General features: G+C 40.6%; 1 protein-coding gene across 2 annotated transcripts in view; it reads left to right on the forward strand.

The window, feature by feature from the left end:
• Positions 1–25,972, forward strand: part of LOC135473971 (inhibitory POU protein-like) — a 64,992-nt gene extending 39,020 nt beyond the window's left edge. Inside the window, exons 1-2 of one of the 2 annotated variants that reach the window (XM_064753942.1) lie at positions 4,140–4,229; positions 24,897–25,972. In XM_064753942.1, the coding sequence (XP_064610012.1) occupies positions 4,185–4,229; positions 24,897–25,820 (969 nt within the window). In that variant the 5' untranslated portion in view covers positions 4,140–4,184 and the 3' untranslated portion in view covers positions 25,821–25,972. Of the gene's footprint in view, positions 1–4,139; positions 4,230–24,896 lie in introns of those variants that run through there. The other variant, XM_064753943.1, reaches the window with a different exon arrangement.
• Positions 25,973–26,206: the final 234 nt, after the last annotated feature.

The raw sequence follows: 26,206 nt of genomic DNA on the forward strand, positions 1-26,206 counted from the left end.
TATGTTCAACACCATGCAACAGGATACAACAGACACGGATTAAACTTGATGGGTTTGATCCTGGAGAAACCTTCTCAGAAACTGTATAGTCCGACAGTCGTTTAGTGTATATTACATAATGTAATATTGTGTCATAAACAAACAATGTGATATTGTCTCATACACAAACAATGTAACATTATCTCATACACAAACAATGTGATATAGTCTCATATAGAAACAATGTAATTTTACGCCACGCAGATTATATATGTACTGTCACGCACATATAATCTAATGTTTTCTCATGCAGAAAATGTAATATTGTAACATGGAAATAATTTTCTAATATATGCATGTCTATTACATGTGATATTTTCACAAATAAATATATATATTAATACATATATCTTACATAACATCATACACATTTCAGATGGAGCTGTACCGGCATGATTTGTGCAAAGCTAAAATATCTCAGTCCAAACTTTACAAAAGTGTTCGGTAGTCTTGACGGACATAGGCGTCCGTTCACATCACGATTGCCTAAAATGATCACAACATTATTCTACACATATATACGCCGGATATAAAGTTTTATGAAATGGTTAATTGTATTTAACAGGATATATATCGGGGACATGATGCCCCGATGCTTAATATATTATATAGGGACTATCATTTAAATAAACGGAAAATACAATTTTAATGTGATATAAATTTTAAACAAATTTCCAAACACAACCAAAATAAAAGGCAAATTCATTTCTATCGGCGATGAAACCTGATCTTACTCTAAAGTCACGTGAACGTCACGTATATAGGCATGTAATCAAATGAATACAGCGTATTCATTTTACGTATACATTTACTTCAAAGACTGTCACGTAAAAAGCAGCCATGATTTTTGTGAGCTAGGAAAGGCCGAGTCTAACCATCAAGCCCTCTTGACATATTATTTATTCATATATATACCTGGGCATGGAAGTCCCTTTATCTGTCAAACGTCGCGCAACCTACTCTCATTTTCACTATGACTTGCCCATTACTGCTTTCATTTTATTTGTTTATTAATAATTTTATGTTTATTTACTTTCTTTTGTGAGTTATAAGGCATTTTCTACCTTATATTCTGACCGATACAGTGTTATCCTTGCTCAAGTATGGAACAAAAGTGCCCTCGTTATTGTCATGCGAGCGGTCACTTTTCTGGATTATAGTGAAAACATAACGCTTTCCTTTCGTATACTTAATTATGAATTGCACGAAACCATTTACTTCAAAGACAGATAGGTTTCTTTGGAGGAAATCGAATTCTTCCTAATGTCGGAATGACATAGTATTTAACATGCAGATTTTGTTTTTGTTATATAGCTGCTGTCAGTTTGTAGTGTAGATTGCCAACATGATTTTTTCTCAACTGTAACTGTTTTGTGCTGTATAACGTTCCGCTGTTATGCGTTCAATCCAAAACAACTGTGGTGCCAAATGTCACCCTACCCGATGGAATAGAGCAATGGTGTTCCGACAAAGGTGTTCCTTCTAACGGGATCTTGTTGAGTAAAAGATGACAATTGTCGGTCGTTGGTTATCATACTTGGCCAAGAGCCACGGTATGAAAGCTGACTGTCACCCACCTTCCGTGGAACACTAATTAGATTGGCTAATTTTCACCTGTATTTTGTCGGCCTAACTTTATTACCTGCTTAAATGTTGGGGGACGCTGTTACCTCTTGTCACCCCCGTCCCGAGACCATATGGCGTTATTGTGGTTTGCCTCTGGGGGCGTGAGATTCGAAACCAATGTTGTACTACACTTAACAAAACGCTCGATCCAAAATCATTATCATGTGGAAGCGGCAAAAATCATTTGTAGTATATATTAATTCATTATATGAAATTAATAAATAAATTTGCACACACGAGTATATGGGTACACACGGATATATGGGCACACACCAGTATATGGGTACACACGAGTATGTGGGTACACACCGGTATATGGGTACACACGGGTATATGGGTACACACGGGTATATGGGTACACACGGGTATATGGGTACACACGACATGCATGAAAGGAATATTGTTATTATTTAATGTCTCATAACAGTTCATATACGGAGGAAAAGAAAAGTGGCAATTATTGGATTGTATTGAATTGGATTCTTGGATACAAAGATCGCCTAAGGTCATGTGACTATGTCGTGATTAATTTTGAGGTAACTTATGGATATCGAAATATCAACTTCAGATCTCAGCGATTTCGCTCGAACTGATCACATCTGATACTCCAAATCACTTACGCCAAATTAGATTACATCTACAAAATTTGATCGCTAGCGGGGAGTTTTGTTTTTGTTGGGCCAACTGTCCGTTTTACTGAAAACGCTACAGTTGGTGACCTTGTTAAAACGGGACTTTAATTGAAAAAAAATGTCATGTGTTTTTTCACACCTAGGAACGTGTGGCGATAGAGTATTGCTCGGGTGTACAGAACCCTAATATACGTCCAGACGAGGAAAACCATTCGTGTTTCGGACGACGAATGAAAGAATCGCAAGTAGAGGTCGCTGGGGAAATTGTTCACACCTTGACGGAAAAGAACATATGTCAACGTCTGCTTGCACCTCAATTACTCCGGGAGTCCACGGGAGACACGGACAAATTAACAGATATCCGTCGGCTTAATACACTACCTGAAAGCGAAAGTACAGGTATATAATGTACAGGCTATAGCGTGACAATTAGGATGTCTTCATAAGGCCACATCTGCTATGTATTGATAATGAGCTAACAAGGAAGTTAAACCTGGACACTATATATGGCAGACCAATGGGCGCAATATTATCCTTACATTGTAATTGTGGTTGAAATATTCTTGAGTGCGGTGTAAAACACCAGTCAAAGAAATAAACCTACTTATAGTAAACAGTTATTGAAGCAATGCAGCATTCTCCTCCAGTGCTGTAAAAATGGACTCATATTTATTGCATTTAATGCAATACATTTAAGAAAACGTGGCTTGTCAAACGGAGGGAAGAAATCTATAACCTTCCAATGTTTACACAGTCATTAGAAAGACAAGTGCATTTGTATTCATTAATTTGTATTATAACAGTTATATATACGAAATCTTTAAGCATCTAAAAGCCTATATACATGACGGTCTGAACTTGCTTTAGATCAAAGCAATCTCATTTTTAAAAATTTTCTCCTTAGGCTCAGGTTTGAAACAGATTCTAAATTTGAAACACATACTTCTGTACCAAGAGGAATTGCATTTAGTTTCTAAGAATGAGTTGTAGGTAGAATTTAGTCTTGGTAAAACTAGTCTCGAAGCATGTGGATGAATATATATACCAATTTATACTGTGCGTATAATTTGTATGTAATATAATTAAGATAATGTAAATAATGGAAATTAATTCCATATAAATATGTAAAAATAAATGCATAACTACAACTTTACAGATCCGAGGATACCTTGGAAGATTTTTTTAGGTGTGTTATATATTTGCATTGGGTTGCAATGGAGTTAAAATGCGAAGAATTTGGTAGAGTTTAAAAAAAAAAAATAACAGAAAGTATACAGTTTCTGTGAATGACCGGCCCATTGGGACTGGATAAAATTGGGAAAACTTCATCAAAAGCGCTGGAATATGTAGTCTATAGGTGGGATAGTGACGAAATTCATCCCCTCTCCCATCCCCCTCCCTCAAGATGGGACGGCGGGGTTGTCGTTAGGACTGATGCGCGTGCGAGCATGTGTCTGACAGGTGCTGTACCCCGGCCCCGGCCCCGTCCGCCTTCACCAGCAGCCAATTGAAAACGAGCCTCAAAACGAGGCCTCAGCCAGCCTACCTGTCGCCGATAGCCCTTTGATGTTTCTCCTTAATTACGGCCCACTTGTACAGTGTCATATGGTTTCGCCGTAGCCCAATCATGGCCTTTGTAAGGTAATTGATTAGCCAGTTTAGCACATTATTAATGTACTCTTAAAAACTCCGTCACAGTGAAGCGACCAGAGTTGAAGACAATCGCAAGGGAGTGCGTTCGTCTATCCCTGCACCCCTCTACTCATAGCTGTAAAGCTTCAGTGTAAGGCCAACCCTGCTCCGTCGTTTGATACTTCTGAAAAACTGGTATCTGTTGCTCGAAAACAACAGAAAACACGCCACCAAATACGGCCCGTGTAGACCGGTATGGCAAGGAACATGTCGTCATACAGCCTGTACCATCATCATCAGGTAAGACACTATAATTCACTTTTAAAAAATTCAGTTTTTAGTTAAATTATATATAAGCTCGCTGAAGAAGGCGTCGTCGTTAACAATTAATAATGACGAAGAGCAATTATCGACGTTTGCTTTATAGCAAATGTTATATACGGTCTTGTCAAATAGGTCATCCCTTCGTATTTGGCCCTCGATCTTTGGTGGTGGTTTTCTTTTATATTCTTGGTATTTATATTTAATAAGTGTTTGAATTTATTAAATACAACACCTCTCTCCTCTTGGATGTACGTTTACTTGAGCATATCGTGGTTGTGGGTTTGAACGCTGTATTTCACCAAATAAATATTTAAATTTATTGGTTAGTTTTATTCTTTGTAGCACAATTTAATGTTGTGTTCATGTAACGTTACATACAATAGGGAGATAGGCATTTGTAGGTCTGGCCACATGTAATTTCTTTTCCATATTAACACTGGTACTCATTTCGAACAAAAAAATTAAACTCTGTTAATGTGAATAATAAATAGACTTTTAAATTAATGACTTTCAAGTGAATTAAAGCGAATAAATATGAGTGACAGGAATCGCTCTGGTCTTGAAGAATTATTCGAATTTCAGCGGAACTTTTGTTTGATATATTGCTAGGTGTGTTCGTCGTGTTTAGGATACTAAATTCATCAAGTGTGCAGGTTTTTATCATTGCGTCAGCAGTTTTGAAAAACTCTTCCTGTTCTCCTACAGCTACGCATTAGTATTCCAAAGTGGAGTTTATAGTTCAAATTCATAACCAATTATTTTTTTAGACACCTCTGTCGTCATGACTTGTGTGCATTTATATGTATAACTATCCAAACTTTCATGACCGTCATCTCATAAAGTTAAATTCTCAGACATTCATTCTGCTTGGGAATTTCATTTCTCCTGGACGTTGTCAGAACTTTATTGGGGTTTGGAGATACTTTATGTTGCCGCCTGTGTATAAATATACTGTGTTAATAATACATAGTCGTGGTTAGAATTATACACCGTCACACTGTAATTAAGAACACAATTCCGGACACCGTGTTTTCATGGTGCATGTGGTGGCCTTGATACCCACCATTTCTCTGTACCTGTCACCCCGATCCCTGCCGCCCTTAACCCTGCTCTGGACATAACGGTACTCAATTTAGGGTCAAGTGCGGGAACGTCAGGTAAGACATTATACCTGGAGAAAAGACTCTTAAGGAATAGAACACGTGTAATGAGATGCCGCATAATTACGGCAACGACGATAGTTTCGGCGCGCGCGCACGTGCCGTTTTGACACGCGAAAAAAAGGCGCAACAAAACTTTGAGCACAATGTGTTATTTGCGTGTTGGCTTTCAATCGGTGGGTCCATGTCAACAGTTCTCTATATCGGTGTGAAAGATTTGTTCGTAACAATCTTAAACGCAAGACGTCTTTTCCTAGTTACCAGATGTCGGCACAGAGCACACTCAATCTTTCACACTCGTGTACCTTCCGGTGAGCGAATAGCGTGGTTATAGAAATGTACATCAGATAAAAAACACCGATGAAACAATACCTTTACAAAAATGTAGTTAAAAAATTTAACACGAGTATACCTGATGGCAAGTTGATGAATTTAAAAAGTGCTGTGATGTGGTTTTTTTTTCGCCCTGTTCTGCTATCCCTTTCAGTCTTTGCTTTTGGACTGATTTTCAAATAATGTAATGCTTGCTGTCTTCATGGTTAAGTAATGTTTACAAAGTCAAATTGCTCACTTAAACACATTTCAAAACTGCTGTATATCTGGAATGCATATCTATTTTGTCAGTGTGGCTATATTCTCCCATAAGTTATATATTAGTTGACTTGTTTTATACAGGCCATACAACTTTTATATTGACTCACAGATGTGTAACATTTGCTCACATCCAAATGCTCTATTCCGATCACATGGAACTATGCGCTTCTTATTTTCCCCCACTGTTTGAAAATATTTTAAACCCTTGCATATTTATGCAGGAAACAAAGCGATCGCCGCTGTTTATTTTTTATTTTAAATTGGTTTTACAGTATGGTAAACCGGACAATTTTTGCTGTAATGCTGGTGTGATTTTGCGATGCAGTGGTAACGTTGGAGACAGTTGTGTACACACATTCCCAGCTACATCTTTATGTATCCATTATCATAATGTGCATTTAAAGGGAATTTTACTGTTAGAAGGAAACTGTTGTTATTTCTTTTCATTGGTATGTATCTGGATTTGTTTGCCCGTAATAACTTGTGTACACGCTACAAACAATAACAGCAAAGATTTAAGTCAATAAGTTATTAGCTGAGCCCACATGGTGACATAATCGACGCGGCGACGTTATAAAACCTTTAACTACTGTAACCAGATTAAATTATAGGTGTTAATTACGTAATTTACCTAGTGAGTTGTGATTTATTAGTGGCGGTGTGTAGCTAGCATATGGTGGTGTGGAGAAGGTGTGAGAGTGACCAACCGAGCGTGAACATGACGGGCTAACAATATACGCCCTACCGCTAACCCGTTATTTCCCAAGTTTGTATGTCTGGGAAAATGAATGCATCTTTGTATAAGTGTTAAAAGAACAGTCTCAATGCCGACCGTACTGTAAGTGGTCATTTGTTGTCGGCGGATCAACTTTCGCCGCCACGTGCCGACTGGTGTCTGTCACGTGACTTTGCGCGTGCCGCTGTTGTGCTGTTAGTCTGTGGTAACGTGTAACAATCACTTACACGTAATGCGTACTTTTATCATTCACACCGACCAGGTAAGCACAAGTAAATCTGAGGCCGACAGCCTTTGAAGAGCCGCGTCAGGTGTATTCGGCCAGGTGTGAGGCGGGAGCACCATGCTTTGGGCTAGAGGCCGTCTTTAATCTGGACAGCCCGGAGGGACACTTTTAGTCGGGTGCGTACTTTAGCTTTATAAGGGGTAGGTTAGCCACAGAAAAGTTGAAGCATCCATTGACGTTATTTTACAATCGGCGTATTTCCAACATTGATACACTTTCTTGTTATAACTTTTGGCAAAATTTTCAACTTAATTGTTTATAGTAAATTTTATAAAATACCTTAAAACAATCGACAATTGATGCGTGGAAGTATAATTAGGCTGTTATGATGTTATTTATATCTCTATAATCGGCGCAATAACCAGATGCACTATATAACCCTACGTGTATACACTGTATAACCCTACGTGTATATACTATATAACCCTACGTGTATACACTGTATAACCCTACGTGTATATACTATATAACCCTACGTGTATACACTGTATAACCCTACGTGTATATACTATATAAGCCTAAATGTTTACACTGTATGTACACGGCTAGGTAAATAGTTTACATTTATAACGCGTACTTTTGGTCACAGACCTTCCGTAACATGATAGCAGCGCTCTTTCTGACGTCTTCATCGCGTTGCTTTATGTTTCTTAGATACAAATATTCTTCTAATAGCACGCACTTTGTTTGGAGTCAGTTGTATCCTATCATGTCATCATCCTAAAATTTGTCCGTGTCCATACGTACATGTGACTCGGGATTTTAAGCTATCCTGTACGTTCACTAAGATGTGCAGATACACGGGCAGCTCACTTTCTCCGCTTCCTTCTCGATGAGTTATTAACTCTGAAAGACCATTTTCAAAATCGTTCTTGAATTACGATGCGATTATGTTTATCCAAAACTAATTTATAATCAGAGGATGATATGCATAATTATATAATCCACCTTAATCGCCCCCTCCCCTCTCCTACCCCTCTCTCACCCTCAAGGCTTCTGGAAAAGACCCTCTAAGCAAGTCATGTATACTTTAATTTCAGTATTAGAACACACCCAGCCAGTCTTTGATACAGCTGCAGAATAACATGGCTTCAAAGGGCATGCAAAATTAATCATAACTAAAATATTTGCCCGAAGCTGTGTGGCCTGTGTTCCTGTATTACCCCAGGGGAGAGCTGACCCGGTTGGTTTATCCCCTGTTCCATACATACCAAAGGGTAATTACCTGTGTGTCGATTAACACCGCAGGTAAGTCCTGAATGGTACCAGACTTCAGGTAAATTGGACAAAAATATTGAAAACATTATGGGCTGGCGTTCCTAATGAGAAAGGCCTCGATAGTACGGTTTGTAGATCGTCCGCATCGGGAGCGGTACACCTAAGACTTTAAAAAGAGGAAGTTGTAACTTCCTCACTTGATGTTCGGCATGAAGGGGATAGTGCGACGACTGGTTGACCCGTATCAGTATAATGGCTCGGGCGGAGCGCCTTACTTGCCTTCGGTAAGGCGTCTCAGTGAAGCAGCACTAGATAAAAGAGCGGTGGAAATCTGTCCTGCAACAAGGAGGCACATTATATGCACACTAAGGATTCCTTCGTCGTCATATGACTGAAAATTGTTAAGTACGACGTTAAACACCAAACGCTCACTCGCTCACTCCTGATGAAGGACAACTGCAGCCATAATCAAACACTCCATCTAGCAAGAAAGAGGAACGAATCTCAACACTGCCAGTTTGTTTATGTTATTACGAGCCAGATATACATGCTAAACCGTCCAAAAATACAATACATACACATGCAGTTTCTACAAGTACACAGACGGATTTTGTGTCTTGTCAGCAGGGCTTATTGGAGCTCATGCTAAAGTCCCCATTTTAACCAAGGGGAAAAACTCTTATGGGTTCCTCGGACGCTGATGACTTGGATTACCTCCCTTTGTATCAATTTAGTTGAGCTCTTAATGTCACAGTTCTAAATGGATTGTATGTGTTTTATAATGAACTCCATCCCAAAACACAGATTTAAAACTCAGAGCAGCCTTATCAAAATGTAGGTAATCCACGTTTTGTTGAAGTGTTCGTGAAAATTTGAATTCTGCACACTTGGAACATTTTCCCGAATGGTTAGTTCATATCGGTCACGAGGAGAAATTGTAAAATGATTTAGGTTTCTGTTTGCTCTGTGAAGACATGTCCACTGTATAAAGGCCTATATTGTTAGATACACTTACACCGGAATTAAAACACGAGAAATTTGTTCACATATCATATTGAACACTGTTATACTTGGCTGTGTGTGTTATAAGTGTTGTTCAAATTAGTGGGTCAAATATAGCGATGCACTAAACCTAGACCGTACACTAAAAAGGCTATATACCTTACCTTAGGCTATATACCATACCGGAGAGGTTTTTGACAAAACCTCGATTGGAGCAAATTCAATCGAATTTTTGCTATGGTTATGCTACCGGCAAACCCAAATGATTGCCAAAGTATCAGTATCGTCTGTGCGGTCGTTCAAAACCGGTAATAATTTTCCTAAAATTTATAAAACGTATACAAGTATACTAGTCTGGTATTTACTGGAGGTAATATTCTTTGTAAATACAGAAATTTAATTTTTTTTTTATTATATCCGGTACAACTTATTGAAATATTTTATAAATACATATAGTCTACGTGGAAAACGGCAAAACAAAATATATGAATGTTTAAAAAAAAAAGACACCACCTATCCTTTCAAGGAAAGGTGGAATAAGTACGATATCAAAATCTATTCCAAGTCAGGTAGCGAAACTAAGTCAAGGGAGACAAACCTTGTTGCAACTGCACAAATATCGACCAGTTGTCTCTCTAATATCGTTATCATAGGGCTGAAAGTAATTAGTATAATTGTCTAGCGAATCACTTAATGCGTTGACACGTGTGGATGTTATGACCAAATATTGACGTTTCCTGGCCACGTGACCTTACCTAAGCTCGCTTCCTGCCAAGCTTCAAGTGGATAACGGTTGAAAGTGACTCCACCGCTAATGACTGGCTGGCTTCGATGCTACGGCGTATAAGGCCAACAGTTTGGAGGCCAGCGAATGCTGAACGTTATGTGTGTGTGCACGCACCGAGCATTAGCAATGGTGCTCGATCGGCCGTATGATCCCAGTAAAAGTTTGTTACAAACTTTATTGCAAATTCTGAAGAAGGAGCAAACCTGCAACATTTCTTCTTGTTTCCTGTGTGGGTAAATTTTCGTCTTGTAAACCACACAATTTGATGAAAACATTTTAATAACTTTCGCCATCTGTCAAAATTGGGAGATCAGCGGTGACGTGATAAATGCACATCTCTTTCTAATACTTTCATCCGACCAGGTACTTCCTTTGTGCTCTTAAGTTACGTTCCTCCGAGGCATTTATATCGTTTACAATAGGCCTATTTCAAACAATCTCGCGCGTTTGAACGAGGCTATATCACACTTTAAGACAAGGTTTCGAAAATAGAAGCGCCGAAGACGAATTTTTTTTTTCGAATGGTACAAATTTTATCTTAATGAAATCTTTATTATGGCTTCCTATATCGTTTGCTTTAATGTTACCTCTGTATTTTTATTTCATGATGAATGAACTCTGTCTACATGAGTTGATTTCTCCTGAATACTCTTAGATAGCCTAATTCAACACAAAAGATTTCTTATTAGACTGCCGCGGTAAGCACTTGGACCTGGACCACGTGTACTTTCATGATGAGGGTATTTCAACTGTCTACATGAGTTGATTTCTCCCGAATACTCTTAGATAGCCTAATTCAACACAAAAGATTTCGTATTAGACTGCCGCGGTAAACACTTGGACCTGGACCACGTGTACTTTCATGATGAGGGTACTTTAACTGTCTACATGAGTTGATTTCTCCTGAATACTCTTAGATAGCCTAATTCAAGACAAAAGATTTCTTATTAGACTGCCGCGGTAAACACTTGGACCTGGACCACGTGTAGTTTCATGATGAGGGTACTTCAACTGTCTACATGAGTTGATTTCTCCTGAATACTCTTAGATAGCCTAATTCAAGACAAAAGATTTCTTATTAGACTGCCGCGGTAAACACTTGGACCTGGACCACGTGTAGTTTCATGATGAGGGTACTTCAACTGTCTACATGAGTTGATTTCTCCTGAATACTCTTAGATAGCCTAATTCAACACAAAAGATTTCTTATTAGACTGCCGCGGTAAACACTTGGACCTGGACCACGTGTAGTTTCATGATGAGGGTACTTCAACTGTCTACATGAGTTGATTTCTCCTGAATACTCTTAGATAGCCTAATTCAAGACAAAAGATTTCTTATTAGACTGCCGCGGTAAACACTTGGACCTGGACCACGTGTAGTTTCATGATGAGGGTACTTCAACTGTCTACATGAGTTGATTTCTCCTGAATGGTCTTAGATAGCCTAATTCAACACTAAAGGTTTTCTTGTTAGACTGCGCTGTAAACACTGGATTTGGACCACGTGTCGTTTCATAGGGTCTTGATGAACATTAGAGCGAAGGTAATTCCACCGCAGACAGCCACCAATTAGAGGCACGATCTGATTAATGGAATTGTTTTCTAGAGGTGTGACTGCAAAAAGCTGGCCGCGAGGATAAAAGAGGCTATCCTAATCACGTTTGTTTCATTTGATTAGGGATTTGGTTGTGCTGTATCGGCAGAGACAGCTCTAACTTGCACAGGCTCCCGTTACCATAACACCCGCCATTTTCACACATTCAAATCTCCCCAAATTTCTCACTCTATACCCTCAAATGACACGTCTTTCCGGTTGCTTCACAGATTATCGTTTAAACCACAGATGGCTATAGCTTCAACTATTTTGTTGCCTTACGAATCCATACTATTTACAAAGAATCGTAATATCTTCATTTTCTCCGTCTTTTTGTATTTGTTGGACACGTCTTCGAATCCCGCTTCCGCTAGTTCGACTGAAGCTTTATACATCCTTGTCATGTGTAAAGCTGGATGTACGTAATACGTCCTGCCTTCACAAACGTCAACCAGTCAGTACAGATTTTTGTGATTACCAATCATTCAAAGAAAAATTTGAATTTGGGTAAATCGAGGTCTTCAGATTTTTCTTAAACAGACGTCCGTATAAAAACCACGATGCCATGTCGCCGATATTTTGTTACAGAAGAACTAAATATGTCGAATAAGACATAAATCACCGTCAGGGTATTCATGATTCTTGCCAATGACATCGACGAGCCATTTGAAAACTGATATTTGCTGTTGGCGATGCAATCCCATAAACTGGAAAAGACCTGAGCGTGTGTAGCGACGTAGAATTCATTAATATTTCAAGCCATGGCGGAGTTGTTATTTCAATATATAAACTCTTAAAATAAAAGTAATATTCGGATACTGGAAACCAGATAATGTATACGAGGATGTGTATGTGTAAAATGGCGTAGGTATGTCTGGTGATGTCTGGATTCGGGATTTTCACCTAACGTAACTCTTCCCTAGGGCATCATCTAACGGCTTATTTTATTTTGTTCAACATCTCGTATGTCCACGCCTTAAGATTATATTTTGGACAAGCAGTCGTCCGCAAAAGACACAAAACTCGAGTCTACACAACGGCTTAGTGAAAGCCGTTCTGGAGGGAATGGTCGCTTGCTTATCTCTGACAAACGCCACATTAAACAGCGCTGTCATCTTCAGTTTTGAGCGTTCCACGGCCGATTTCCGTCAGTTGAATTAGTTTTCACACATTTGAGGGTAGAAAGCCTGGTCGAAGATAGATTAAAGACTTCTCTCTCGTTGGCTCGACTGTGTCTTGACATCCCCCCATGTGGCCCACTTCATTTTGAGACGTAGGTTTACCCTAGGCCAGCCATGGTCGGAAGTTTGCGACCAAAGGTGTGAAGTGAAATTGCATTACACGTGACTCAGATAACTCGCGTTTAACCTAAATTAGGATCGACATCTGGAACGGAGAGTAGCCGACTCAGCTTTCCGTGAAGCACTTCTGAAACAATTTGCAGAGTCACAAAAACACTCGCAAGTCCGAGGAAAAAAGGTACTGACTGACACGGAGAATAATGTTAGGGATGGCATTGCCTTACCATCACGTCTGACATGGACACTGCACTGTTAAACCTGCTGTTTAACAGGATGACAACTACTTGGTAAACAGTAACAATGACTTACACCGGAATTAAAAAAAAGAAACACAAAAAAGACCATCTTAATTGTCCTATTTCCTATAGCCCGACCTGTTCATTGATCATATATTTTACACGCCGGTATTAACGCAGGAAAACTTGTCCTTGTCGCTATATTTGGTTAATTTTGCGAATAAAATTTTTGTCTGAATTTAAATTTGTAGCCTATATGTACTCTATGGAAATTTGCAGCTAACGCTTAAGAAGCTTGGGCTTGATTCCCAGTAGATATCGCCTTCTGATGAATCGGTTTTCACGTTGGATTAATATTTAATATAATTCAGAACGTACATGTATATATATATATATATATATATATATATATATATATATATATATATATATATATATATATATATATATATATATATATATATCCTATAGGTGTAATGCAGCTTGGTGATGTAATAATCTAGGTGACCGTATTACAGTGAAATCAGACACTTTGCTCCCTTGTGATCTGATACATTCCCTGTTCGGCTTTCTCTAGTCCCAGGCCATACATGCCATACAACAATCGAAATGTGTTATCCTTGGAAATGACAAAAAGTGCAAGCACGACTGTTCAACGGAAATATTTCTTTCAATTTAATCCTCAGCCATGACAATATCAGCCAGCTTTCATAAAGTAATATTTATTGCCTTTTCCCTCTGAGGCCCCCGCTTTACTTGTTGTAATTGGGATCCAGATTATTTTCCAATATCGGCGCTGTCCTCGGACGCTTCGGCTGATTCCGGAGGTGCAGGCTGTGCGAGGCGTCTAAAACACGTCCGGGGAATTCTTTATATCATATGGAAAAGATGGAGCCATCCTCGCGTCTTTATTTAAAGTGCTCAGAAAGGCCCGAGTCTGACAAACCTGTCGAAGGATTCATAAAGTGAGGAGTCAGCGAACGGGACGGGACCGTTAATATGTCGTCTGCCCAATACACCAAAGTACCCAATGATTTTACACGAATTCCCCATTGGCCAGGCCCGGTGAGTTCTGGATGCTCATTGATCACACTTAGACCAATCAAAACTAGCTATTCAGATACGGTAAAGGAAGAATTGTCAATTTTTCTCTGGCTATTCGTCCCATTCTCCTGTGAGTTGAGGGGTCCCGTGGTATCATGGTCCACATCACAGCAAACCCGCCAGCTTCACGTGGAAACAAATCAACCCGTATAACACTGCACCAGGTTTCCGTCCCGATAAAATTACACGTCGCTCAAACCCACCGGCGGGAAATTCGCCAGTTTTCCCACCCATCTACCAAAGCGTTTACCAGGCCGGCCTGTAAATTGGCCTGTAGATTTGCATAATGGTGGCTTTATCATAGAACGCCTTCTCATAATTTGCACGTGTCAAGACTAGAAAATTTCGATGATTTATTGTCAAATTCGAACATGAAGTTCAATATTTCGGTTGGCCACTCCACTTTGGTGGGGGTTTTCTTTACAGCTATCTGGACAGGTCGTTGATATATCACTAGGCTGTAGCAGAGCTGGTGAAGGACAGGTGCGCTTATGGACACAGGAAAGCTGGCTGTCAAACACACCTTCTCCTCTCCCGGCCTGCTATATACAGGCAACCTTACACAGTCCCCACTGTCAACACGCTAAATTAACCGTACTGTATAAAACTCGGCACGGTATCTTTGATTAACTTTGCCCCTCATCGTTTCACAGAATAAAACGATCCATTTGACACAATTATTGTATTTTGACAGAGCCACAAAATGCTATATTCATCTTTCGAAGACAAGCTCATTTTTGGTGTGGAATCCCACCCTAAGGGCATGGCGCATTTAATTCAAGTCTATGAGAGGATTTCTTTGTTTTTGTATTGAAATGAATTGCTTTTTATTAGAAAAATATACATTCAAAGAAATACATCTGTAAGATTCGCTGTAACAGGGCAACGTGCTATATAAGGGTTGACTCCATAAACAACACGACTCCTCCATGTTTCGTTTTAAGCTGTATCAGTTTGTGAAAGAGTACAGGGCTATAAAAGCTAGAGACACATTAAGTTGGGCTTCTCTCTTGTCTCTACATTCAAATGTCATTAAGTCGGGTTCTCAAAAAGCCCTTGAGAATTGCGTCGATCTTTTCCTCTCCCTCAAGCAAATGCTGCCGAGTTTTCCTGGCCGCCTGTCGACCATTACCATATGGTGCTGCCTACATTCGTGGCCTCGCTAAGCTCGTTATGCCCTCTCAACTCTTGTGTATGGCTTCCTCAAGTTTCCACCACCCCAAGAGACCCCTACACAATTAATCCGGGGTTTCTGAAGATAGAGCCAATGTCTTAGTTAAGTGTTGGGCGATTACATGGCCAAACATTGCCGCAAACACACGGGATAGGGCACAAATCGCTATCTGGCCAACAGATGCTGGTTCCACATTGGACCCTCTTTCCTCGAATTAGCTCATTTGGGTTTGTTTCCACTCACTCCTCCCTTCATATCCGCTGAAGATGGAGGAGCTTCGCTTTGCAATCCAGTTTCACCAGCTTAACCTTAGCTCATTTCTAAATGGAGTTCCTTTTGACCAGCCGGTGGCATTAGCTGACATGACTTTTGTCTTGTCTCTTACAATCATGTCCTTCTCTGCTGGAAATAAAAGGTCGCACCGCACAACTGTGTATTTGTCCGTTTCGCGCCATTCCTTGATCTACGGTAGGACATTTCTTCATGTAGAAAGGTTCCCGCTCACAAAGTGGCATCTTCACTCTGCTCCATACGAAGCCACAGCTTTTAGATCAAGTTTTTCCACACAATAACTTACAGGATGTTGTCAAGAAGCTCTTTGTCCAGCGATTCTCTGGGGCCGTACCCTGAAACAGAGCGAATGGTATAACTTAATTTGTTTCCATGGTTCCAGTTTAGGTAATGGCACACACGTCACAAGCAGAGATCTGGACTGAAAAAAAAAAAACAAAAAACGGACACATCTACATAAGTCAGAGACGACCATGTCAGTATAAATCCTATTTGTCCAAGGCACTTTAGCCTGCTTTAACGTTTTGAAAGTACAGTTAAGCGAGAATTGCTTGTAAAATTTTTTAAGACAAGCGCATGTGCGCCATATTCTGAAAAAAATAGACATTTTGTGTAAGTCATCTTTGCCGTCTGTTTTCCGTGGTCATCTATTTGACCGTGTCGTATTGCCCTCTAGATGCCTAGTTACAAACTCCCACTGTAGTGGGCAGGTTTACGTGTGAAAGATCATAGAACGGTAAAAAGATTTTATTTCCTGTGGCAAATGGTCCACAGTGAAAAAGAGGCTATTACAGGTATAGGTTAGAACTGACCAGTATCCCTTATATCCATATATATATATATATATTTTTCCACAGTACCCTCTGATGAGAAACTTCGAAAAGTTTTCTCGTTTTTTCGTATACCAGATCTCAACATCAGAAAACTCAACTTTGCATATGGCGTAGGCGAACTTGAGTGTATGCTTATCTACACATGGAGCTAGGGGCTATACTAAATTTGCTACCACCAAGGTAACAGTCTAAGTTATGCAATGCGTTCATTTTGAGGTTGTGGTTTTAGTCTCGTCGCCTTTCTTTCGTGAATACCTATGCCATCAAAATATACGTATAGAATAACAGTCACCATTCATGCCCAGTTTGTGTCCACCTTTTGTTTCGTTCTGCACAAATTTGCAGCCTCGAGGCCTGTCCAGACAATCTGGTCAGGAACAACAATCTGGTCAGGGACAACAATCTGGCCATGGACAACAAGTAGAGCTAACCGCATGGGTTTAGTTTCCGCGTCTAAACACAGTTATTATCAATGAGTAATCCACTAACTATGTAATAACATGTTCACAAAAAAACGAGCAGTTTCTTGGAATCAGTGCGTGGACACTAAATATAGACAGAAATCACAGAATTAAGTTCTTATCTGGATTTGTAATCAGGTGATAAGTCAGGAAGCTCCTCTTTGTGCAACTACCTCAAATACACCACCCAGATAGTTTTGCTGTGTGTCGGTTGTTTTGATGTTCGTTCTTGTCAGGAGTCCGGCTATCTGGCATTACGACCACGTGCCTTGTGGTATATACAGTTTTGGTAAAGGTTGGAAAAAACGTGATTTTGCTATGACAAGTGTAACTGGTGTCTTCAGATCTAACTTGTGCACAAGCTGTACATCAATACAAGCTATCGAGCGCTCGGCAGAGGCGTGCGAAATTGGCTCCTTTTTCCATAGCTATGGTTTTGTTAAATGTTACACCCTAAATTAAACGATTTAAACAAGGCGTCTTGCCCGTGGTCATGCCCGGGGCTGCGGCCGATAGTCGCTTACCTGTGGCAAAAGCAAATATGATAACAGGTACACGGCAAGTTAGCGCATAAGAACATGTTAGATTAGCGATGTAGCCCGATTGGCCTGGGCAGGTAGAGACCAGGTGAGCGCGTTCCCAGCCCTCTTGTCAGCTTGTTAAACCAGCCTTCAAGAAGCCTGTTATAGGGAGCCCGCCACCTTCGGTAATCCACACTTAATGCCCGAGTTGTCCCGGCTTACAGGAGGTGTATACACAGGAACAGAAGCAATATAACAGTATAAACCACCTTATACTGTAACTTCTCGATAACATCAGGGTCTCCACCAGCAAAACAGTCTAACAATGGAATAATTTTCATACCCCAATACATTAGAGTTCCTTCTAAATTCATAGACAAAATCCCGGTAGGCATAGAATAGGTTATCTGATGTTTATCTACATGTGTACGTATAATGGAATTGAAATTAACACCCGTAAACCCTTCTTCCCTGTATATATATACAGAATGTATTGACTATTTGTCGAACGCTGTGAACGTTTCTCTAACAAAGCATTAGATATGACATTTATACATTATTTATATTTGAATATTTTACGAAAATTTGTCGTTTAAGTATGTTTAAACTTTAAGGTTGATTAGCACTGTAACGGCTGACCCCCTCCTCACCTTCCCTCTCAGTCGGTAAATATTACCACAACAATAAACGTCTAGTATATTTTTTTTTCAAAAACACCGTCTTGCCTTAAGCCTTACTCTCGTACAGCAGCCGATCTCGCCTTCTAACACTGGATTCTGACTAAGTGGCTATTTCAATGAACGACATTAGTTCTTACAACTAAAAATAATGGTACGTGCGAAGGTCTGCAAGCAGCCTGCGGATGGTCGTGGATGTCCCTCGGGCACTGCCCGGTTTCCTTCCACCATAATAAATAAATAAAAATAATGTGTAGAGGCCGTTCAATCAAACGCCTTCTCTCATCTAAAAAAAATTCGATGGACATAATTCTCTTCTAAGTGAATATGGACCAAGCGTTAAGAATCGTTGGCGCTCTGCTTTATATACTTATGTCTAATTACGCTTAACTTGAGGTTGCGGGATGTGTATGTATCATTTAATGAATGGAATCTTTATGTTTAATTTGATAGCCTAACATACACAAAATTTGGACACTGATTAAATCTATGTGCTTAAAACATACATCTTCTGTCATCACTGACTGTTTTTCTTACATAATATGTCTTCGTTTTAATTTTTTACTATATATACTGTCTTAAGTTAGTTCTTTAGTGCTTTGTGTGGAAAGTTGTTTTGAAAATTAGTCCTGTGATTCTTAACCTGGAATGTGTCTTGCGACGCCTAGATTTGACCAGGGAGATTGGTCGATGCAAATGCAATACCGCTAATATTTACTGCTTTCAAGGTTTTAGTCTAATTCTTCATACTCGGTCACAAACCGTACCGCACTCTCGCGCGTGCGATCTGTATTACAGTGGTTTGAGCGGAACTATCAGTTACAAGCAATCAGCAAAATGCCATGCGCGGGGCAAAAATAAGATAAAAGACTCTCATGGTGATTTCCGGTCGCTCTTGCCTGTAGCTGTTAACCCCCTGGGGAGAGCTACAATTCCAGAGCACCTCACGCGCAGTTACAGGGCTTGGTCTCCATGTCTGTGAAAATATCAGACTGGCCAGAATATCTACGCTTTATCTATTTCGAACAGTTTTTGCGCTAAAATGTGGGAAAGAAGCAATTTATCATCTTTGCCTTTTAAATTTGACATATACCTCAAAATACCTTTAAGTTTGGTTCACTATTGCTTGTACATGCTACATGCAGAGCAAAACAGAAAATCATAAATTTCACAGAGCACAGTAGAATACACAAAAATGTTACAATGTTCCAAAATACATTTGAAAACTTTCTTGGAGTTTCTGGACGTGCTTGAACTGGCTATTAACTGCTAATATGGCAAAATTATGCCGTTCCGTCAAAGAACATGTTGACAGTTTTGGCGGGAAACTCATCATGGAATAGCTGATCAACTCTACAAACTCTTACAGTCATTAAAAATCGTGGAGAGGTATACCGTGGAAAAGACATCTTCACGCTCGTGAACTTTCCATGCATGTTGGTCTGTCATGCGCGCGTCCAATACCACATTTCAACAGAGCTTTATTAATTAACGTGTGTACACACTCCGCTGGCCTATTGATTATAGGATTATGATGTTTCCTGTATTGTTTTTTCCAGTTTCCCGTTTCATCGCCGTGTTCCGGCGGCTGTGTACAAGCAGATATTTATCATGAATTACCCTCCAACCGACAGTAACAAGATCCGAAGGAAATGTTAGGTGATTGCTTGTTCGAGAGGCCTTCTTTTAGTCTGAATGACAAATCCATTTCCTCTCATCAACTGAGAACTCTTAAGACTCGTCAGTCGGGGCGAAGGCTCTCACAGTCTGATCTGAAGACGCTATAACTGTCACTAAACTGGTTGTATTAGTCGTACGGAACTCTCAGCACGAACCAGGGCTGCTTCAACTGATCCGGCGTAAAAGGAGACCGCACGTGCTCGCGTGCGATTCCCTGAACCCGATCTTGCGGTTTTCCTACGCACACTGCGGATAAAAACTGAGCACAAACAAGGCTAGTTATCAGACCAGTTTACCCCTTAAAATTTACTACTGACAATTATTTACATCGACTTACACACGAACATAAAAAGCTACTAATGCGATACGGTTATGGCTTCGAAAATTAAAATCAACGTATCTTAGGATTTTAAGAAAGAAAAACGGAAGGAAAAATGTGTTTGTAGCTATCTTGAAACCTTGGCCTCTGTTAGCGTTATCGATGTAACACATAACGCCTAGAAAGATAAATTCCTGTTCCATTTCAAGCTCTCTGATAACGAATGGTCCTGTGAGTTTTAATATGCCCCATGTACGCAGGGTTGTTAAGCATGTGGGTTTACGGTACAGTGAGCTCGGACAGAGGTGCCGCGGGCCACACTTGACGTGCTAACCGTATCCTACCTTGAGGGGGTTGGAGGATACCCCTCCTTCAGCTTCGCTGGCACGTGTTTTAGCGTCGGCGTTAAAGTGTTCAACTTGATAACCCAAACATCAGGCCTAATCCACTACAGGGAGCTCACTGGGGGCCTTATTCATTAACTCCTTCATGGTTTTACCACCTACTTACAGGATAGAGTAGTATTGCATAAGGAATGTGGGCGTGTTTGATCAGTCATTACGTGGCGGCAAGACAAGAAACCATACTGCTTTACTTTATGCTGATTAACAGGGCATTTCCGAGAAAATCGTTATGTAAATGGAGAGAGTTTGGGATAGAAAATCGCTCTATTAGTTCGAAGAAAAAGTAAGAATATTAAGAGATATTCATCAGATATATATTTACAGATCCGAGGGTTTTATTTCTGCATCGTGCGTAACTGAACAACTGTTCTCAACCTTTTCCAGAATACTGAAATTTAAGCCAGAAACTAAGGCAAAATATAAATATTTTCTTTACTTAATATCTAGAAAAGCACTGGCGATATATCAGAGCGACGGGTATATTTTAATATACTCAAAATATTTTATGCAATCATCCGATGTGTTGCGAAGTACTGAACGATTTGTTTGCATTTATATGCATATAATTAAGGTCCAAAAATTGTTATAAATATATGTTTAAGTAAATGCTATCCCGACATTTATTGAGCGGATAAATGAAGGAAAACAAAATGTTCCGTTTCTTTCCGGGGTTCTTTGTGCGCATGTGTGTAAATTACAATAAAACATCTGCAGATTTTGGCCTGGGTGTATTGTGTGTGACTGTCAGATCTGTGGACTCGAAGGACCTTATCGGTCTGTATCTCGGGGATGATGGCGAATCGATTACAGGGATAGGAGGGGCTCGGGGCCCGGGGAACTCGATCGAGTCAGCAGCCCTTCTCTGGCCCCGATACATCCCCGCTATCAATTTGATGATTACCCCAGTCGCCCCTGCCGATCCTCGTGGAGACACGGCCTGTTTCAATGGGTCGCATTGCCCGACCGATCATCGGTGTGGACGAGCAATAATGAGAAAACACTACAATTACTTTGTGCCGCCTGCTAATATGGCATCCACCGAGGCGGCTATATGCCTGTTCGACCATCGCTATACTCTGCTACAATACCCTCGGCCTCGATGAACTTTGACGTCGGCCCAATGGGGCCTTGTGCCAAATGAAATAGTAATAATATTACAGGGTTATCACCTTTTTGCCATGACTGGCTGCCCTTAATTCTGTCCCTATTGTTGCAATGGTTTGATGCTCTGCAGACAAATGAATATAAACGACTTGTCCGTAAGCGGGCTTGGGTGGTAAGCAGTATCCTTATGTGATGAACTTGCAACTGGAGATAGTGATAAAAAAAAAGAAAGAAATATCCACCTGTGGAAATTGAGAACAGTTTACATTGACGCTTTATCTTTGTACCTGTCCACACGACAGAGCCATTATGTGTTCAGTTTGCATTATGTTAGCTTTGAGCTTTAATTTGCAAACTTTCAGGTGCAATATGTAAAGTTTCACTTGCATTATGTTAACTTTCAGTTACAATTTGCAAAGTTTCATTTGCATTATTTTAACACCCACCTACGTAAGCATCACCTGCATCCATTCTTCATGGTACTTTCTAAAAATCTGGTCGGAAGGCCACTGTACTATAATATACTCAGATTCTTTGTTCATTAGCTGTACACAAGCTAAAGAGGGTTGTAATTATTGCGAACATTTATAAATATCCAAGACATTAGAAAACAACCATAATCAAGGCAGAAACACCTAGATGAGTTAATAAGTCGCTATTATGTCGGAAGGTGTCTATTATGTATATCATTTCTATGCATATCGTATAGAATATGGGATATGCAGCTTTTGTAAACCCAATCCGAAAAACATCCAGGCTAAGTGTCAACTACAGATGGAGTGAGCAAAACTTATGTCAGCTTAGTCAATTTACCACTGGTATATATCATAAAATATAACCTTTATCGAATGCCCTGACACGTATGTATACATACATCTTGTGATAAAAATAAGACTTGTTCTTAAGATGGGATTTATTAAAAATATACGAGTTAACATAACCTGAAGAAACACTTTTCAAAGCATGTTTCTTGAGAACTATAAGATTCTGTGTAAACTTATTAATTTGAGCCAGGGCCAGGGGATCTTGTGCGTTGAAGCCTTGTACAGATTTTCCCTTGAGTCAAATGTATATCTATAAGGATATTTTTATGTGGAAAAGGGGATGATATAGAAGTCATGCAGTGCCTGTTCATAACTTGAAGACACTACATGTTACTTATCAAGCCACTGAAGAGTGTTACAAGTTCTTTTCTATGTTTATTAGGAATGGGCTGAATGTATTTAGTATCCGAAAACTTAGGCCAAACATTTTTTCCATCAGAACTAGGGATTACAAAAAAAAGGGAGAGCTTCGCGTTGAATGTCAGGTCTCTCATCAATATAACATTCTTCTGAGGCCCCATCCAGGTTTACTTCTCTCTCCGAATAGACTGTTTGCGTTTTTGTTAGTCTTTTAGCACTTGGGTGCCTGTAAGGAAAATGATTGATTCGGAAAATATCTAGGAGACTGAGGCTCCCCCCACCCCCTGGTGACGGCGTCTTACTGTGAGATGCGATCTATCGCACTTAGTCGACCGGAATGGTCTCTCTTCCCTCCCCTCCCCATGCTCAGCGGGACATCTTCTCCCAACTTGCTGGGGACAGTTGCCCTCGCCGACTGCGGCTCTATCGCCGTGTTCGAACATCAAGATGTACGAGTGCCTAGTATCTAATAGAAACAAATGAAGACAAAGCCGGGTGTGGGGCCAGTAGCTCATGTCATCGCGGCGGGATGGAGACCTTCTGTCCACAGACATCCACACTCCCTGTCGAGAGATAACCATCAAATCTCGGCCAGCGATCGTCAACAGAACATCTTCGAAAATTTATTTTATTACTGCTCTTGGTTTATCACGCGCTGCGCTCCGTGTATCTCCACGTGCACCCTGCCCCACCCCCTCCGCTACCCATATCCCCCCTCCCGCCCACCGCATCAATCGCTGTTAACAACAGTCACATCAGTTTTTAAAAAAACCAACATGGTGAAAGTTATCTTTGAGAGCTTCCAGAAAAGTTATGCAAAAGAAGACATTTATAAGCATGAGTTGCGAAAGGGAAACTTTCCTACTGTAACACACAGTACTACTGAAATAATACACAAGGCTCGGCATGATAATCTTATCTTCTGACTTTGAAACCGTATATAACATTGAGACGTACGGCTTGATCACATATGAAGCATATATAAGTGAGAGACGGACATAAATTGTACAATAAAGATCCCGACTGCAAAGCGTAAATCGTAACGTTAGGAAAAAGATAGGTAATAGAGATATAGCTCACCGGATTGATAAAGCCGTTCCGACGTAAGGCTAGTCTCCGAGAAGTGTAACGGGATAACAAACCATTAGCCTTTCCGTTCCAATAATATGAAGAAATGAAATAAGACACGCCTCTAGCATCTAGGATTATTCCAAATGATTCTATGGAGAGATATGGAATCGCGGGCTGGGCTTTACCTTTGGCTTTGGCCGTGCATGTAGTCGCCAGTTTCCATGACGCATGCGTGATTGGTGATTCACGTGACAAAACGAGAGAACAGGTGCTCGCTCATTCACAGCAATACAATACAAAGCAATATTCAATTCTTCGGGGTTTTCACTTGCCCTATTCCGAACACATTAGTCAACTTTCCATCACTCTCGCCTGCGATTCCTTATCGGCTCGGAGCCGGGCAATCAGTATAGGAACTATATAACAGTAGAGCAGCACAGGGAGTTGTATGGTGAACGGTGAGCGGATCTCGGGAGAGTCATGAACGTCAAGCAGCATGTGGGGCTTCACTCGCACACCCTCACCCACCACCACTCTCCCCTACCTGGTCGCTACTCCCCTCCCTACCGGCCCCCTGACAGAATGCGTTGCATGACAACTACGTCGGTAGGTAAACATCTATGCTAAGTCGATATGCAGCTCTCGTTTTTAATCACCTTTATTAGCTATTCCATCGAAGGGTTCGTGTGTAAGTCATTATTTGCTGTGTTTCATATTTTATGAAGTGAGTTTTATCAGTCGTTCATTGAGCGTGCATACCCAATGTGTAATATGGGCTAACTCGCTCTCTGACACAATACTTTTTTACTCTTTTCGATTAGGAGGGACGCAGAGGGATGACTACATCGAAATCAATTTTTGGTGCTTTTTAATAATTGTTTTTTTTTTCTTTGTTTATTCCCAGGGAAATTTCTTCGGCGGTTTGGACGATGGATTGTTGGCGAGAGCGGAGGCTTTGGCAGCCGTGGATATATCCAAAGCTTCATCCCCCCAGCTGATGAAACCCGATGGCTTCTATGGTCACGACTTGGGCGGCCACAACCCGGCCAATTCCCGACCCCCTCAAATGTCTTTCCACTCGTACGGCCCCACGGACAGCATGTTGGACCAGCTACAGTCTGCCCCACCCACGGGCGCCGGCATGCCTCTAAGTTCGATGCCGGAGCACCACCCCACGGCAGCTTCCACACACCACAGCCATCACGGTCCCCATGGCCCCCACGGACCGCACCCTCTTACCCATCAGATGTACCCCCCGGTCTATTCGTGTGCCAACACCATGAACACACACCATCCCATGAGCTCCCACCATAACATGCATCATGTACCCATGCACGACATGGATTGTGACCCTCGAGAACTGGAGGCCTTTGCGGAACGCTTCAAACAGAGGAGAATAAAGTTAGGGGTAACTCAGGCGGACGTGGGGTCTGCTTTGGCCAAACTGAAACTCCCGGGGGTCGGGGCACTCAGTCAGAGTACGATCTGCAGGTTCGAATCTCTTACCTTGAGTCACAATAATATGATAGCTTTAAAACCCATCCTACAGGCCTGGCTAGAGGAAGCAGAGAAACAAGCGCGAGAGCGGAAAATGGACGAAGATGGAATGATGGCATGTAACGGGGACAAGAAACGAAAAAGGACCTCTATAGCTGCCCCAGAGAAAAGGTCACTGGAAGCATACTTTGCGGTGCAACCTCGACCATCGGGAGAAAAAATTGCTCAAATCGCAGAAAAATTGGACTTAAAGAAAAATGTTGTGCGAGTTTGGTTTTGTAATCAACGTCAAAAGCAGAAAAGAATGAAATTTTCCGCTGTAAATCACTGATAAGATTATAAGGTGTGTTTTCATCGTGACAATTAAGACATTCCCTGTGGTTCTCAGAGTGGTATACATATACATTTCGTATGTAAATGGCGCCTGGAAATCTGTGTATATTGCACGCAGAGAATGTTTGAACCCATGCAATTATAGGTTACGGCGGATGAGAAGACGGCGGCTACACGAAGTCCCAGGGACGGAGAAATCTCCAACCAGCCTCACCACCAAACCGTAAGCGATATTTTTGTGGGTTGTGTCTGATACATACTCTGTTAAATTCCTCGTTGGGATATATTTCAGAGTCTTGAGAAGATGGATATACATAAATATACATATACATATATATATATATTTATATCTAGAGTAATACATATGGGGTAGCGGATTGTTTT

The sequence above is a fragment of the Liolophura sinensis genome, chromosome 8 (genome assembly GCF_032854445.1).
Source record: "Liolophura sinensis isolate JHLJ2023 chromosome 8, CUHK_Ljap_v2, whole genome shotgun sequence".
NCBI lineage: Eukaryota > Metazoa > Mollusca > Polyplacophora > Chitonida > Chitonidae > Liolophura > Liolophura sinensis.